We start from the raw sequence: 16,626 nt of genomic DNA on the forward strand, positions 1-16,626 counted from the left end.
TGTACAATAACTGACACAATTCCACTGTCATGGAAATCCTTCTTAGAATGGAGTTCCATGTTCTGGAAATAAGAGCGAGACATACATAACAAACGTCTGGAAATTCAATGTAGTAGTACGATGGGAGACTCTTCAAATGTATTTTGTAGTAAATTGTTTCTTATTGCTCATTCCCTATTGGTGCATTTCCTGAGACTTGTGCACCCATATAGAATGGAATGAATGTCTTTGTCTAAAGTCTCATAAAAGGACATGTAGCTTTCTATGTGAGAGAGAGAGAGACACCTTTTCCCCACCTTTAGAAGGCGAATCTATGCAGGTTTTCACTTAAGAACTGTACTGACTTATTTGTACTTATGATCTTTATGATTGCTACTAAAGATTTCCTATAGCATGTTCTTTGTAAACTGCCTATTAATTTTTTACATAAAGCTGAGAAACAACAACTCTTGTCTTTGAGTTTCACAAAAATGTTTGTCACCTGCTCCTGGGTTTAATAATTCTAATACCAGTGACGGCTCCAGTGAGGTAGCACAAAAGTCCATCTCGGGATTATACAGCTACCGGTCCCAGGTCGTTGCACGCCGTAGTTGTAAATGTTGGCATAAGTCTAAGGGCTGACAAAGTTTACAGCACCTGGTAGATACTGGGAGTAAGAAAGTCCACATCCCCTGGCTAAATTGATAGGACAGTTCTGCCATACTTTCTGGGGGAAAAGGCCAGGTAAATACTGGGAAAGCAGACTTCGGTGAAGAAAGCACCAACAGCTTCATGTTATCTCCCATTAAAAAGGGACAACTTGTAACATGTGCTATTTATTATACCCATTACATTCTGAACCACTCTTAACCAATGACTAAGTAACATGAGTCCCACAGAGTAAGCAAAAACACATTATATCCTGGCCTGATTTGACAACAATCTTTATTGTCCCACCCCATGAACAACTCCTTCACATATTCCCTCACCACCACCTCAAATGGTGCTCCTGATCTCTCTTTAACTCCTCTCCCTTGCATGGTATAGTACTACTCATCCTAATGAAGACTGTCAGAGCGTTTTACATCGCATATATATTATACAGAGACAAAGAGTCATACACGTGTGTAAATCAATGTACATGAAATTTTACTTAAGGAAAAGAGGAATACAATGTGCAGGAGTCAAAGGTCATCTATACTAGTAGGCATTATATGTTAAGAGTGCTTGGTGTGGAGAAAGGAAGGGGAAGAGTAATGATGCACAGTAAGGGAAATTGCAGCGCTCTGCTAGGATGCAGGTGAAAAAGAGAGACAACAATCTTTCTAGTGCTGGCATTCTTTAGGCTGCCTTGTGCCAATGCATACGCCTTTGTACCATAGCGCAAAGGTACTTGTCTGATGTCAAGCTTAGGTTTTATACTGGTGGAAAGTTACGCTTCCAGCCCAAAATTCTATGCTTTGACAAGGTTTAACACTTTACCACATTGTATGTGTGCACAGTTGGAAATAAATCTTTTCTCCAACTTTGCGGCTTCCTCAAGGAGGTATGCCTCTGTGTTACTATAGGATTACTGTACAACACAATTCAGGATTTGCACTTAAAATAAATTCCAATACACTTTGCAACATGACGGCGATTCGAGAAGAAGACACTGCCACATATTACGGTGGTCGATTTTCTCACCTCTTACCAAAAGGATTAATATGTCCAAGCCACTTTCTGAGATACTTAATTTCAGTTTGACAAACGGTGGTTACATCCAACTATCGAAATTTGAATAGACGTAGTCTTCAAAAAGGACTATTGTGTTCTACTATTTGGTGGTCTGTTAATAATTCGATTCAAAAGGTGAAAATATTTGCCATATCACATTTTGGAGGATCTCTAAACCCAGAAAAGCAATGTTCTATTATATTTCGAATTCCACAATTTGCGGTACAAGCCCCGATGAAGTTCCAAAAGGTTGCATCTTTGGGGAACGAAACATGTTGGCTGTTTTTATGAACTAATTTTGAAATAAAAGAAGAGATTGATGAAATAACAACAGACTATATTGTGTTCCGTGCACATCCTATTGTTAAAAGTACTTTGGGAATCTGTAACCAGTGGCACCAAAAGGTGACAGGTGCTGGAGAAGTGTGCACGATCATCCTTATTCAGCAGCAGACATATAGTGATAGTGCTAAGTCCGTCACCTTGCTTTGTGTTTTTTACGTGCAACAGGATTGCATCACCTTTGTGATGCAAACCAGGCGCAGAGTCCGCCCCATAAATGTAACACAGTGATTGGTGAGTCATACTTAAAAAATTGTATTGCTACCCAAAGGAACCCTTTTTAGCAACCTTAAAATACCGAAAGATTGAGGAAAGAAAAACAATAAGGTTCTAAACTTTTGCCTTTCAATTTGCATGCAGCAATTTGATGCCAGTTCATAGCTCAATGTGCTATATGGGAAGGATTGTTACTCATGGACTCCAAGTAAAAAAAGATCTCCGTCACTAAATCAATAACCCACTGAGCTACCAACATACAAATACTAATCTAAATTCTCCATGTCACACGTTGTGCTTTGCAGTATGAATATTTACCATGTATTTTACTATATCATGAGTCAACACCGTGACAAAAAAAATCTTACATCTTTTCCTCAAGTGCATTAACCACCAGAGTCATCATGCTGTTGTATTATCCCCTGGAAAATGCTGTGCACACAAAGATCTCTCCAGGCTGCTCTTATCTCAGTTCAGCTTGTCATGCAGAAGGCACCCCTTGACCCTGGCACCCGGTGTGACGGCACTGATCGCACTCCCCAGAAGCTAGCACTATATTGTGCATAGGAAGTGTCGTACTTGTTGCAGTGCCTTTATCTGTCAATGGATATCAGGCCGTAGACACTGCTGAACAAACAGCTCTGTTTATTAGGGGCTCTGTGGTTTGCCAATGAAAGTTCATGTTGCAGAGACTGAGATTTTATTGCACATAAATGAAATGCTCTTTGGTTGGTAGGACTTCAATCTCCTTACCCTGAATATGACCTCATAGAAGTTGGATTTTAAGTGACTATGTTTGAATTCATAAATGAGACTGACTGAGGTTTTCTAAAGTTACACAAGCTGATCATTTTACATAAAAGAGAATGCACATAAAATACAACATGTTGATGCAAATTGCTGAAAAGGGTGCCATTTGGTTGCTTCAAAACAGGACGCTAGAAAATAAGAAGGGACTTGGGTCGAGGTAGTCACTGAAATTGAGATGATTGTAAATCTATATTAGTGACTATCTATAGATCCCCTTAGGCCAGAACCTCCCAAGGAAGGCTGTTTTAAGGAAATTAAAAACATTGCTTGCTGGTTGTTCAGAACCTTCCAATGGGTATAGTCTCAAGAAGGTAATGAAAACCTCATAGCCTGATTGGCCAGGAGTAGCTCAGGGGCGAGACTAAACTACTATCACACACTTTGTGAAGACCGGAACACCAGAAAAAAAGGAACAATAAATAGAGAGGGTATCAACAAAAATAATTTGGTATTGAAATCATGAGCACAAAATGCAGCACCTTCTGTATGTTAATGTCTAGGTGGTAGAGTATGGAGATGTGAATGGCGGTTTATTGAAGATAGGATACCACTCAGTCAAAATAATAAGGAAAACTGCATTAGAAGAGGGCCAAAGATTGCCAGGACAACACACTCTGCATGAGTGAACCAACTCTTGCTGCTGCCTGCGAAGCACAGAAGAGAGGCAAGGGATGCAGCATGAACCGAGGGTTTTAAAAGTGAGCAGTGGCAGGGATTCAGTGAATGAGATGACATCCCTGAGAAGCAAGAGCCTATTCTTGCTGTCACACAGGGCTCCAATCAATTGCTCTTCTTTTTAAACTGTGACAGCTTCCCCCTTGTCAAAAGTGCTGACATTTAAACCAAAAAAAAGAAATGCGAAGATATGATGCAGTGACCACTCACATTCACAGTATTAATGGCCCACATCTTTGAATGTTCACACGCTACCGCTTCTAAGAGATTAAGGGAAGTCATAAAGCATATGTGAAAGTAGATCTTAAGAGGCCAGTGTGTTACCAGGTTTGGCTTGACAATTGACAAAATCCGAAAACCGAATCTGTTTGTCCTGGAAGGAAGCCAGGAGCATTATTCCCCCAGGGCTTTATGAATCACTTCTGTGTCTCTGGGGTCGCTTGGGTGTGCAGGAAATGTCCCAAACATTGAAAATCTGATCTGTGAAGTCAATGTGCAGAAGTCGCTCACTGCCAGCAACGCCTAATCTGCTGGATGAATCACTGCAAGGCCTATTCACTTATGACTGACAGTTAATCGAAGGTTCGGCCAATAAAGTTCCTTTGAATGGAAGCTTGGGCCGGACTGGGGAACTGAAAGCCGCCCACGCAAAAATAAGCGATGCGATATCGAGGTTATAAGAATGCAAGGCAGAGGCCAAGTAAACTATAAAATGTGAATGTCAGTGTCTTTGTTTGTTTTTAAACAATATTATTTTTATATCAGAACACAGCTTAACTATTTCGTCACTTTATCTTTAGCTTCTTTCAGTGAATTTCCGTTTTTTCTTATCATATTCACTCAGCTCTATCACCGAGTATACCCCTGATCAAACGCAGTAGAGGGTTGGCCCTGCGCCAACCTCTCGAAGACCACCAACACCCTGCTAAGGATGGCCAAAAGCTGTGCCTGGCGTGGGATTGGCTGCATCATCTGGCCTGGAACCAGGCCCTGCTCCCAGTCCCCGCCTTGTACGCACAGTCAAAGGCTGTGAGCACTGTGGGTTTAGCCACAAAGCCAGGCCTGTGGCCAAGTCCTGCATCCTGCACACATGGGCAGCAAGCCATCCACCATGCACAGCGTAGGGATGGGCGGTCAACTCTCATGCCACGTTCAGCCTTCTTCTGTGGATGGTGTGGGGTTGGCCATGAGTACTGGCCTGTGGCCAGGCACTGTGCCCAGCCGCCCGAGCCAGCCAGCAATCTGTTCTGGCCAACCTCCCGGATTGTCGTGCAATTCTCCATGGACGCCTACCCTTTATATTTCTTTTTTTGCCGTACTCCCACAGGACCACATTGGAGGGTTCGCTGAGTCCATGGGCACACTGAACAACTGTTTTTTTTATTACATTACAGCCCAAAGGTCTCAGGGAAAGCCCCTCCTGCCTTACCAGGGCCAAGGGTACTCCTACTCATTTTCAACTTCATCTGTGTCAGCGTCCCTGTGTCTTGAAATAGCAGCTGCAAGATTTCTGTTGATTTGCGGCCAGCCAATCAGTTTGCTCAGTACCAGGAGACCATACCGGTCCCATGGTACAGATATAGTGGACGAGAAAAAAAGCCCTCTCGGCTATTCAGAACCCTCTATTTTTAGGGCTCGCCTGCTGATGCGCTTCAGCGCATAGCTGGCGAAGCTCTATAGGGGCTTATCCAGTGTTTATCCACTGGCGATTCCACTGGCGATTCCTTCAAGTGCATGTGCTTTTTAGGTCATTGCGCTTGCGCAAGCCCTAAAAAGCGCGTGCACAATGCCACCAGCCGCCTGCCTCGCATTACCACATCAAAGGCAGCCCTCCGAGCGCATTTCTCACCCCCTAATTATTCACGGCCGGCTGGCAGGCACATCAAAGGCTGCTGCTGCCATGACTCGCATTTCTCCTCCCTCCTCCCCTATCACTGCCCAGGCCGGCCGTACTTTCTCTTTACAAGGGCGCCCATTCCTGAATCACTTGAAATCTCTCCACATTATTTGCATTTTGTTAATTAAAAAAATTAACTTCAACACAGCGTTGCACATTTTTCTCGACTTCGGAAGGATGAGTCCCAATCTCATTTGTACAAAGTGTTGTAATGGGATTATTGGAGAGTTAGAGAAACGTGCTCACAAGTTACATTTTTATGCAAATCATCTGAGTAAATAAACAATAGCATGGTGCCGTTTGCGTCCTTGACTTGATCTGGTTTTTATTTTTATTTTGCTATTATTCTCACAAAGGCTAAGAAGGTCTGCCTACTTTAGTATTAAGTGCTATACGTCGCATAAGCAACAGCTAACCATTCACTCACCCACGCAACGCCACTCACCCATGCAACGCCACTCACCCACGCAACGCCACTCACCCACGCAACGCCACTCACCCACGCAACGCCACTCACCCACGCAACACCACTCACACACGCAACGCCACTCACACACGCAACGCCACTCACACACGCAACGCCACACACGCAACGCCACACACACACGCAACGCCACACACACATGCAACGCCACACACACATGCAACGCCACTCACACATGCAACGCTACTCACACATGCAACGCCACTCAACCACGCAACGCCACTCACACACGCAACGCCACTCAACCACGCAACGCCACTCACCCACGCAACGCCACTCAGCCACGCAACGCCACTCAGCCACGCAACGCCACTCAGCCACGCAACGCCACTCACACACGCAACGCCACTCACACACGCAACGCCACTCACACACGCAACGCCACTCACACACGCAACGCCACACACACACGCAACGCCACACACACACGCAATGCCACACACACACGCAACGCCACACACACATGCAACGCCACTCACACATGCAACGCCACTCACACATGCAACGCCACTCACACATGCAACGCCACTCACACATGCAACGCCACTCACACACGCAACGCCACTCAACCACGCAACGCCACTCACCCACGCAACGCCACTCACCCACGCAACGCCACTCACCCACAACGCCACTCACCCACGCAATGCCACTCACCCACGCAACGCCACTCAGCCACGCAACGCCACACACACACGCAACGCCACACACACGCAACGCCACACACACACGCAACGCCACACACACACGCAACGCCACACACACATGCAACGCCACTCACACATGCAACGCCACTCACACACGCAACGCCACTCACACACGCAACGCCACACACACACGCAACGCCACACACACACGCAACGCCACACACCCACGCAACGCCACTCACCCACGCAACGCCACTCACCCACGCAACGCCACTCACCCACGCAACGCCACTCAGCCACGCAACGCCACTCAGCCACGCAACGCCGCTCAGCCACTCAACGCCGCTCAGCCACGCAACGCCGCTCATCCACGCAACGCCGCTCACCCACGCAACGCCGCTCAGCCACGCAACGCCACTCAGCCACGCAACGCCACTCAGCCACGCAACGCCACTCACCCACGCAACGCCACTCACCCACGCAACGCCACTCAGCCACGCAACGCCACACACACACGCAACGCCACACACACACGCAACGCCACACACACACGCAACGCCACACACACACGCAACGCCACACACACATGCAACGCCACTCACACATGCAACGCCACTCACACATGCAACGCCACTCACACACGCAACGCCACTCACACACGCAACGCCACTCACACACGCAACGCCACTCACACACGCAACGCCACTCACCCACGCAACGCCACTCACCCACGCAACGCCACTCACCCACGCAACGCCACTCACCCACGCAACGCCACTCACCCACGCAACGCCACTCACCCACGCAACGCCACACGCAACGCCACACACACACGCAACGCCACACACACACGCAACGCCACACACCCACGCAACGCCACTCACCCACGCAACGCCACTCACCCACGCAACGCCACTCACCCACGCAACGCCACTCACCCACGCAACGCCACTCACCCACGCAACGCCACTCACCCACGCAACGCCACACACACACGCAACGCCACACACACACGCAACGCCACACACACACGCAACGCCACACACACACGCAACGCCACTCACCCACGCAACGCCACTCACCCATGCAACGCCACTCACCCACGCAACGCCACTCACCCACGCAACGCCACTCAGCCACGCAACGCCACTCAGCCACGCAACGCCGCTCAGCCACGCAACGCCGCTCAGCCACGCAACGCCGCTCATCCACGCAACGCCGCTCACCCACGCAACGCCGCTCACCCACGCAACGCCACTCACCCACGCAACGCCACTCACCCACGCAACGCCACTCATCCACGCAACGCCACTCATCCACGCAACGCCACTCATCCATATGCAAAACGAAAAATGTCAAACTCTTCTATTGCGAGACCTATTGCATTTTCAATGCTTGTTTTCTTTTGATATACGGTCCCAGGGAAGTGCTGTAGCTCCTGCACTCCAGCGGGACCAACTGACCAGTTATCATCATCTTTTGAACCTTTATTTTTTCTAAAACAGCTGAACAGATTTACACCAAATCACAAAAAGCATGCTTCCTGAGTAAAGATCTGGCTTTCTGCCAAATTTGATGAAATTCTGTTCAGCCGTTTTATCAAAGGGCTTCTTAAAATTTGTATCTGAAATTGCATGGGGAAAATACGTTTTGGAATCCCCCCATTTTTTCAGCCTCAGTCGGAAAAATCACCTCGAATATTTGCAGGAAGGCCCCAAGGTGGATATACTTATATTTTATTTTATTTTGTTTAGATTCGTCAAATGGTGCCAAAGGTATTAACAAAACTATGGAAAGTCTGACCTACCCATAACTACACAATGGGGACCGCGACTGTGTAATATATATATATATATATATATATATATATATATATATATATATATATATATATATATATATATATATATATATATATACACATATACACACCACACAAAACCCTTGTTGTTACCTGTACTGTTATAACATTTAGAAGTTCAATGCATGAGGGAAATTACGAGAAAATTCTACAAATCTAAAGACTGTAACAATAACGTGGGGTATTGATGTCATAGGTAATATGAACAGTACGCCTCAAATAGGTGATCTAAAATGAACTAACATCTGCACACAGACTCTACTACATGTAACAGCATATTAAGCCTGTGACTAATCACCTAAGCTGCCCTGGTCTCCATAAACGCCTTTGCCTTTATCTCCTAGTTGTGTTTTCACCGATTCTTACAGGCTCAGAAGCTTTGTGACTCACCTTGAAAGTTTTCAACTCCTGGAATTTCAGGGATGAAGGGGTCGAAAAAATGCCTACAGAAGTAAACAAGACATAAGAAGGAAATATAGCAAATAATGTCAGCAAGTTATTAGCACTATATGGAGATTATAATAATATACTACCTAGCTCAAATCCGTTGACGAACATCTTCAACCAGTAAAATGCACAAAGAGCCAATAACAGATAAAAGGCCTGCACTACCGCCCATTCATTTATTGGCCTCTCTCTCATTCTATCGTGAGATTATTTGGCCCATTAAAAAGAGTCAGAACATGGCATTAAATCAGGGATGTTGAATAGCGTTGGGCCCTCAGAGCTGCTTAACAATATCAGAAATCTTTTCAAGGTAAAGACATCATTTAAAGATTTGGCAGAACATCAGATCTTATGTTAAAGTAGGGCCTGCGATGGCTAGGAACAGATTCACAGATTCCTGCTATTATAATTGTTGGCAGAGTATAGAATTTAAACCTAAATAGCATAATGATTCAGGAAGCAAAAACGTGTAGATTACACAGAATAATTTCCTATAACAGAGGGCTTCGATGTTCAGGGTCAGAGGCATTTTACTTGTTGTCACTTCTTGTAAGTTGTGATGTACTTTCCAATGGAAAATTTGAAGACAAATGTCTAACTAGGATTTTTCACTGTATGCATTGATTTCAATTCATAATCTCAATTAGGAAGATTTCCACGTAAGAGATCTAAACATAACTTAACCTCCACAAGGCAATTCTTTGCTGTATCTGTCCACTTTCTGTTGGTCCAGGACAATATACACATATAGATCCAAACTTAGAATTTTAGAGCCATTGTTTGATGGTCCAAGTGCCACTGAGTGTCATGGAGAGGTTAAGACATTACCAGACCTTGTGCAGAACTGGTGATTGTGGGTAGTCTAGTTACTATGCCTTGGGAGCAACAGAGATCAGGCAGTAAGAGTTTAGTCTACACGTTAATGCACACAGTGTGACTCCTAACTCCACAAGGCTGACAAGTGAGATAAATTCATAACATAATCAACGACTCAGCACTACAAATCGGCCTAGGAGACATATGGGTCTTTTGCAAAATGTAAACAAATAAATAAGAACAAAAAAAATACATGCCAACAAAAACTTCACAAGAATAGTAGGGAGGAAACAAAGTCCAGGGGTGGGTATAACCAAGGTTTGAAAAACGTCATGAATAGGAGAAATTTCTGATAATTTCTAGTTGATATTTGTCTTGATATGTCTCATATCCCCTTCAGAACTTAACTGCGGGCATTCCAGGCTGTGCACATACAAATTATCTTAACGTTTTTGAATCCTTGACCTTGGGGTTTTAATGTGGTATAGGTCCTTGTTTTTGGAGGGTCTTGACAATGCAGGAGGGTTAAAGGATAAATGTATAAATCATATAATTTACCTAAATGAGAACAGACAGCCATTGCCCTTTAGGACACCAAAGACGTTTTAAGATTTTTAGCAATATGGAAATATTGGACATTAAAGCTGTATTGGAGGTACTCCTGAAGTCAGAAATATGGACTCAGAGAGTCCTCGGTTAAAGTTATACATCACTCTTGTTTAGGAGAATGGAGAAAATAGTTTCAAGCCTTTACAACGTTGTGGATAATGTCCAATGCAAGTTTCACAATATATAAGTGACTGGCGGTAGGAATCAAGTTAAGAGGGGATATGTGGAAAAGGGTATTTTCAGATATTACAAAGACACCAGTCAAAATTAGAAAGTTAAAATTGTTGAATTCATTCATGTGCTAGATATGTGTCCGAAAGAAATCAAGTATTATAAAGTGTAAGCTGGTTCACTGTGATACAGTTCATTATTTGGGGACGGATATATCAACATAAATTGTAATGGTAGTAAAGTAATGTGCACAAAAGCGTAAAGAGAATTTTTATTTCTCTCTTTACAGGAGAGTAAATATTGAGCTATGGTACTATTTAATGGACTCAAAAGTCTATTGTTGCAAGCAAAAAATAATATTGTGTAAATGAAAGTGCACGACTCCTGCTAAGATTGACGACTAGGTGGCAGAGCTCACAAAGTTTGTTACCATGCAGAAAGGCATGGGCTTTCTGAGAAATACAATTAATAATTATCAAGGAATGTGGAAAATTATTTGTTGATATACTATGATTACGTCACCTTCTTTTTTTGAAGAAGGCTATACTCAGTTGTAACTATATCTGCATTTCAGTGAATGTATGTATATATACAATCTAACAAAGTATTTAGCAGACAATGCACAATGGTTACTTTAAGTATAATGACTTGTAGTGGTTAGAACAGTTTAGAAATGATGCAGGTTTAGAGATGAAGTGAATGAAGAGAGTTCAATAGGCTAATGATAGAACTGGTCAAATGGAGGATGAGGAGTTCTGCATAGCGGAGAATGGATATTTGAGAAGCAAGATCAAATAAGGGTTGCTTATTATGAATGACACTTCTACTGTCATTGTGAGGCAGAACAAGAGCTTATACTATTGACCTGCAGTCTGGGAGAGGGAATCGGGGATTTCACTTTAGACAGAAGATGTAGGTGGAACCCACCATTTCCAAATAGTTTGGGCACATGGTTAAAAAGTAAGATATGAGTGCAAAATGAACATAGAGGATTTATTAGCTATAGCCAGGGTAGGAATGGATGCTTGTGGGCAATCTTGACTGATCATAGGAAGGGTCATTGGGTTTGGAAGAGGTCAAACCATACTTATAGGAAAACCAAGGACATTCGAGATTCTGGAAATGAATTTGTGTGTGTTGATATCTCTAGTTGACACCCTCCTAGTACAGCTGGGTATCAGTAGATATGAGTGTCAACCACTTAGTGATACATCAAAATATTTTAAGCACCAGGACTTCTCACATGGTCATCTAAAAATTAAACTGCACAGGAGCTAGTACTGAGTCAAGCCACAGGAGAGGAGAAACATGGTGAATGCCAAGGGCTCACTTTAAGCACATTGGAGTCTTCCTGGCAAGAATAAGCAGTACCAGTCCAAAACATCCCCCTCACAGCTTAGCCTAGTTTCACATTGCTACAATAGTCAGATAGTCAGAAGTTTCTCATGCTTAACCATAACAAAAGACCAAGTTGAGGTTTAGATTTACTACTTAGCAGTAGCTGTCATCACCAGGTATGGCCAATCATCAACCAAAACCCAGAGCATCTCTTGCTTGGTTCCATTTCTTTGTCTGAAGTCAAACTAGAGGTGGTGATTGGTGGAAGCGGCACGGGCATTTGTGAATGACAACTACAATCAGAGGCATTTTGGGGATGACAGGACAGGTGCCATATATTGCTTAAGAGCTGATAAATGTCTTCTTGAGTGTTGAAAACCATGGTTAATCTTATCCTTGAAGTAGGATTTTTTCAAGTTCAGTATCTGTGTCTTGAATGAGTTTTAGTGTATTTTTTTTTTTACTAAGGTTATTAATAAGGTGTGGTCCGGGTCCAGAGGGAAGCAGAGCACTGAGCATTACGGAGACAGGGATGGAAAGATACAGTTTTAAACAAAGTACATTGGGAAGGGAAGGAATGATTTAGATCTGTTATTATTTGAAGGCAGAATGTAGACCCAATCTTAAGATGCAGCAGGAGCATTTTCCAGATTTTAAGGACATTAAATGATTTTGTCTGCCTCTGAGCCTTTTCTTTGATGCCCTTCCAGATAGCCAACTACATCATAGCACAGCTAAATGCTTCTTTGAGCTTCAAGGCTATTTGGACGTTTTAGGCATTGACGAATCTCAAATGTTTTCAAGTTGTCTGCAGACAAGTTGTTTGTGAATATCCTGGAGCATAGTTATTGGGTTTCAACAGTTTCTGCTTTGGGGGCTGGCTGCATCCAGCTGGTGACTTGTGTTGTTCAATAATAGGTTTGGGAGTCATGGTGGCAAAGATGACAATACTGGGAATTAGGGTCAGCAGAATGCCTGGGATATCTACTGAACTTCAGGAAAATATGGGGGGCATGAATGAAGAGATACTATGGTTATCATTAAATTGAATGAAGGGGAAGACACATTTCAGGACAGAAGGTATGAAAGACTCAGCTTTTTAAGAAACTTTCCAGGTGGCATTTGAAATAACCCAAAAATTCAGGAATAATTAAAGGCGGAAAGAGCACAATGTCTTTATGGTTACTTGTTACCCACCGCTTGACAACTAAATGAGTTCACAATATGAAATGGAAAAGGCTGGAAAATGATACACACTGCTGATGTTACGTTTGACTGTTTTCACTCGACAAAAGAAATATTTAAAAAGAGATTGTTTTTGGAGACTACTAGCTTTAGAGAAATGAGTGTTTGGACAAAGGTAGGACATTGAGCTTTTGGGATTGGAGCCTGTATAGTTGATGTTCTAGAGAAATGAAGATGCCCTAGTGTTGAAGGTCATGTAATTGTTTTGCACGATTCTAAGGAATGTTAGATTCACCCTTTTAGACATAACTGGAAAAGAGAGAACAATCAAGACAGTGGAATGACTGTCATTACTCTGTGGGCACCAATTGGAAACAGAGAAATGAATGCATATTCAGGAACTGAGTCAGATGTAGTGAGATTCAAGTGAAGCTGAAAGGGGGAGGAGATACTAGTCAGGCAAATTTTAGAGAGGATAAGGGGAAACCAAAATTACCTCCTTATTTCAAATGCCGGACCCAGTGACCATTCCTTAAATTATCAGACATCAGGATGGCATATATGTGGTTTGAAGATGGAGGGCTGTCATTTTTTGGACAGGAAGAGGAAGTTGAGGCTGTTGTTGTGGATGAGGTCTACACAGGTTCAATGCTGTGCGCCAAGGAAGAGTGCAGCAGGCTTGGATCAGGGAGCATTTCATCAGGGAGGTCTAGATGAACAGGGGTGCAGTGAGAGCCAGGTGCGACAGCGAGAATCCATATGTGTTGACTTATACGCACTGATGTCAAACAGCAACTTTCCAAGTGAATAGTCAATGCTTCATATTAAAAAATGCATTTGCTATGCAATAGGTCTCACATTCATTAAATGCTGAGCTATTGGCTTTGTAAATGTAAAAGAAATGAGGCGTCTGCCTGTCTTTGTTTTTTTATTTATTGAATTTTGTAGCAATGGCGACACGCCGGGCTTTAGCCTATAGATGTTCAAAGCTAAAACGTGGCATGCCACCATTGCTACAAAAGTGAATAAATAGTGGGGAAAAAAGGTGGTCGCACAACTTCCCCCCACCCCTTTTTTTTTAATTCCTGGGATCTTTTTATCACTGTTTTGCTGTTTCACAAGCTTACGGCTCAAATACACCGAATTTTGACTGATGTACTGGGGAATGGGGAATGGAGGTGGAGATGGAAAACCAACAAGAATCGTCAAAGGAAGCACAAACCTGATGTTACAACATTAACAGGAAGGGACAGGAGTAAAAGAACAGGCTGACACTGCTGCAATGGAACAAAGTAAAAAGTACACGAGTAGAGGAGATGATGCGCCTTACGTGACTGCCCTACTGAGTAAATGGGTGGCAAATGAAGGTCTTGTGGGGGATGACAGTGGGAGCCAAGAAGAGCCATAAAATCGATAGCTTAAGGTGAAACGCTGCTCTGTACCAAGCCAAACATATTTGAGAAGAAAAAGGAAGATGGCGCAAGCAGAAGCAAGCAAACCACTTTGCACCCATACTCCTAACCCCAGACGACCTAAACAACATGGTGAAAAGCCATGGTTGAAGATTCTTCTGCTTTGACTCAAAGTCAGTCACTTTTTTATTTGCCTTAAACGGTTGCTTTATTTACTTTTTCAGGTGGTTAACGAGGAAAACGACGATGTCATGGTTTTAAGTGGGGTTTGTGCAGGTGAAACAGCGGTATTCTGCTGTCTAAACGGCACACACTGCGGTTTTCCTGCGCATTGTAATACAATTAGTACTGCATGTTAGGCACTGTCCACTTGCATGGCTCATTGAGGTGTAATCTGACTAGTGTTTAGACTTTGTCCTGGTCTGAAGGCATGCACCGAAGGAAGGGTGTGGTGATGTAATGAGATCTGAACAACCTTGAAAACCAAACAAGTCACTGGAGCTGGCTCTTGTCTGGTGATTTCTAGATGTCTTTTGAGTAAAAATGTTTTAAGACTGTTGTCGTGAAAAGTAGCACAGCAATATATTTTGTGGAGCGATTTACATAGTTATGTGCAGTGCTTTAAATCAGTGGCGTAACGAAACTTGAGGGGGCCCCCCTGCAAAGCACATGGAGCCCCCCCCCCCCGCGGCATTTCTCATATCCGATCCTGCAGCAGCACAATTGTAAGTGCCATACATGCCAATAGACGGTAGACTGACCAGATTCAGGCCTCAATAGAAGTCAATGGGAGAAATACAAATTTCCCAGTTTGCTCTTTGAAAATGTAGCTATGTATGTCACAGTCTCCACCAGAGTAGAAACGCTGTCCCCCTCCACTGCCTACTCTTTGGGGACCTGACCTGGGCCGGGACTGAGGGACTGGGAAAATTATCACTACAGTGGATCCAGTAGCGTAGCAAGGATCACATCGTAGGGCCCTGTTGCAAATAAGAAAAATGACTCCTTTTTGCTGCTGCTGGGGATAGTAAAATATAGCAAATATTCGGCTTCAGTGCACGCTGGTACCATTTGCACCTGTCCTGCTGCACCAATGGTATCCTCGCCCCTGCCCCCTGAGTGGAAGGATTGCAGCAGCATTAAGAGAGTAGTGGTGGGCTGCATGATGACTCGTCACTTTATTTATTTATTTATGCGTTTTTGAGCGCGGACTTTACCGTAAAGTCCGCGCTCAAAAACGCATAAATAAAGTGACGAGTCATCATGCAGTGTAAGGCGAGCGCTTCACAATAGGAACAAAACTGATACATGAGCGTGCGTTACACAGTACGTTTGAAGTGCCTTAACACTCAGAGCTGGAGAACGCACTCACCTGATCTGAGAGGGCTGGGGGCCTGCTGGGCCTGGCGTCGCAAGCGTCGCAAGGCGAGCTGGAGTGGATGGGCAGAAGGCAGGCAGGGCAGCTGAGGGGGGGGGGGGCAGCGCAAGCCTCAAGGCTAGCCAGGTGGTAGGGGCCGGGCAATTTAAATGATTGCAATTTGCAAATAAAGGCCTCGCCGGTGATGAGTCCTGACCTGAGCGTCAACGGTCAGCGTGGCTTCCTTTGTCTTCTGCTGCGCGCCCCTGAGGCCACACCTTACAGTAACGCGCTTATTGTGTGTGTCGTGATTAGCTCATTGCGCAATGCGCATGTGTTGTCCCTGCCCACTGACAAATGTAATGAGGCCATTGGTCACCAGCCAGCCCCCGCTGCCCAGTGCCCCCGCGGCCCCGGCCAGTGGGCCCCGCACCATTCCTGCAAATAATCTATCCAGACTGTCTCACGCACACTCCGGGCCCGACCGGGGCCCTGCACCGTTCGTGCTCAAGACAGTCAGAGGCACTGAGGCTGAGGCGCAGAGCCCGCCGCTCAGCCTCAGCCGCTGCCAGCCTCACGTCACAGGCCCCGGCCCGCACCATTCATTTCCTCCAGCCAGCCAGTGCTGCAGCTGCAGCCTGCTGCCAGCCTCGGCCTACCATTC

The 16,626-nt window shown here is 44.6% G+C and overlaps 1 protein-coding gene across 2 annotated transcripts in view; it reads right to left on the bottom strand.

Annotated features, from left to right (window-relative positions):
• Positions 1–16,626, bottom strand: part of LOC144799520 (uncharacterized) — a 100,333-nt gene that overhangs the window by 36,220 nt on the left and 47,487 nt on the right. For both annotated transcript variants that reach the window (XM_078670882.1, XM_078670881.1), the window contains exon 4: positions 9,018–9,070. In XM_078670882.1, coding sequence (XP_078527008.1) covers positions 9,018–9,070 — 53 coding nt within the window. The remainder of the gene's footprint in view (positions 1–9,017; positions 9,071–16,626) is intronic.

This window comes from Lissotriton helveticus, chromosome 12 (genome assembly GCF_964261635.1).
Source record: "Lissotriton helveticus chromosome 12, aLisHel1.1, whole genome shotgun sequence".
Taxonomy (NCBI): Eukaryota; Metazoa; Chordata; class Amphibia; order Caudata; family Salamandridae; genus Lissotriton; species Lissotriton helveticus.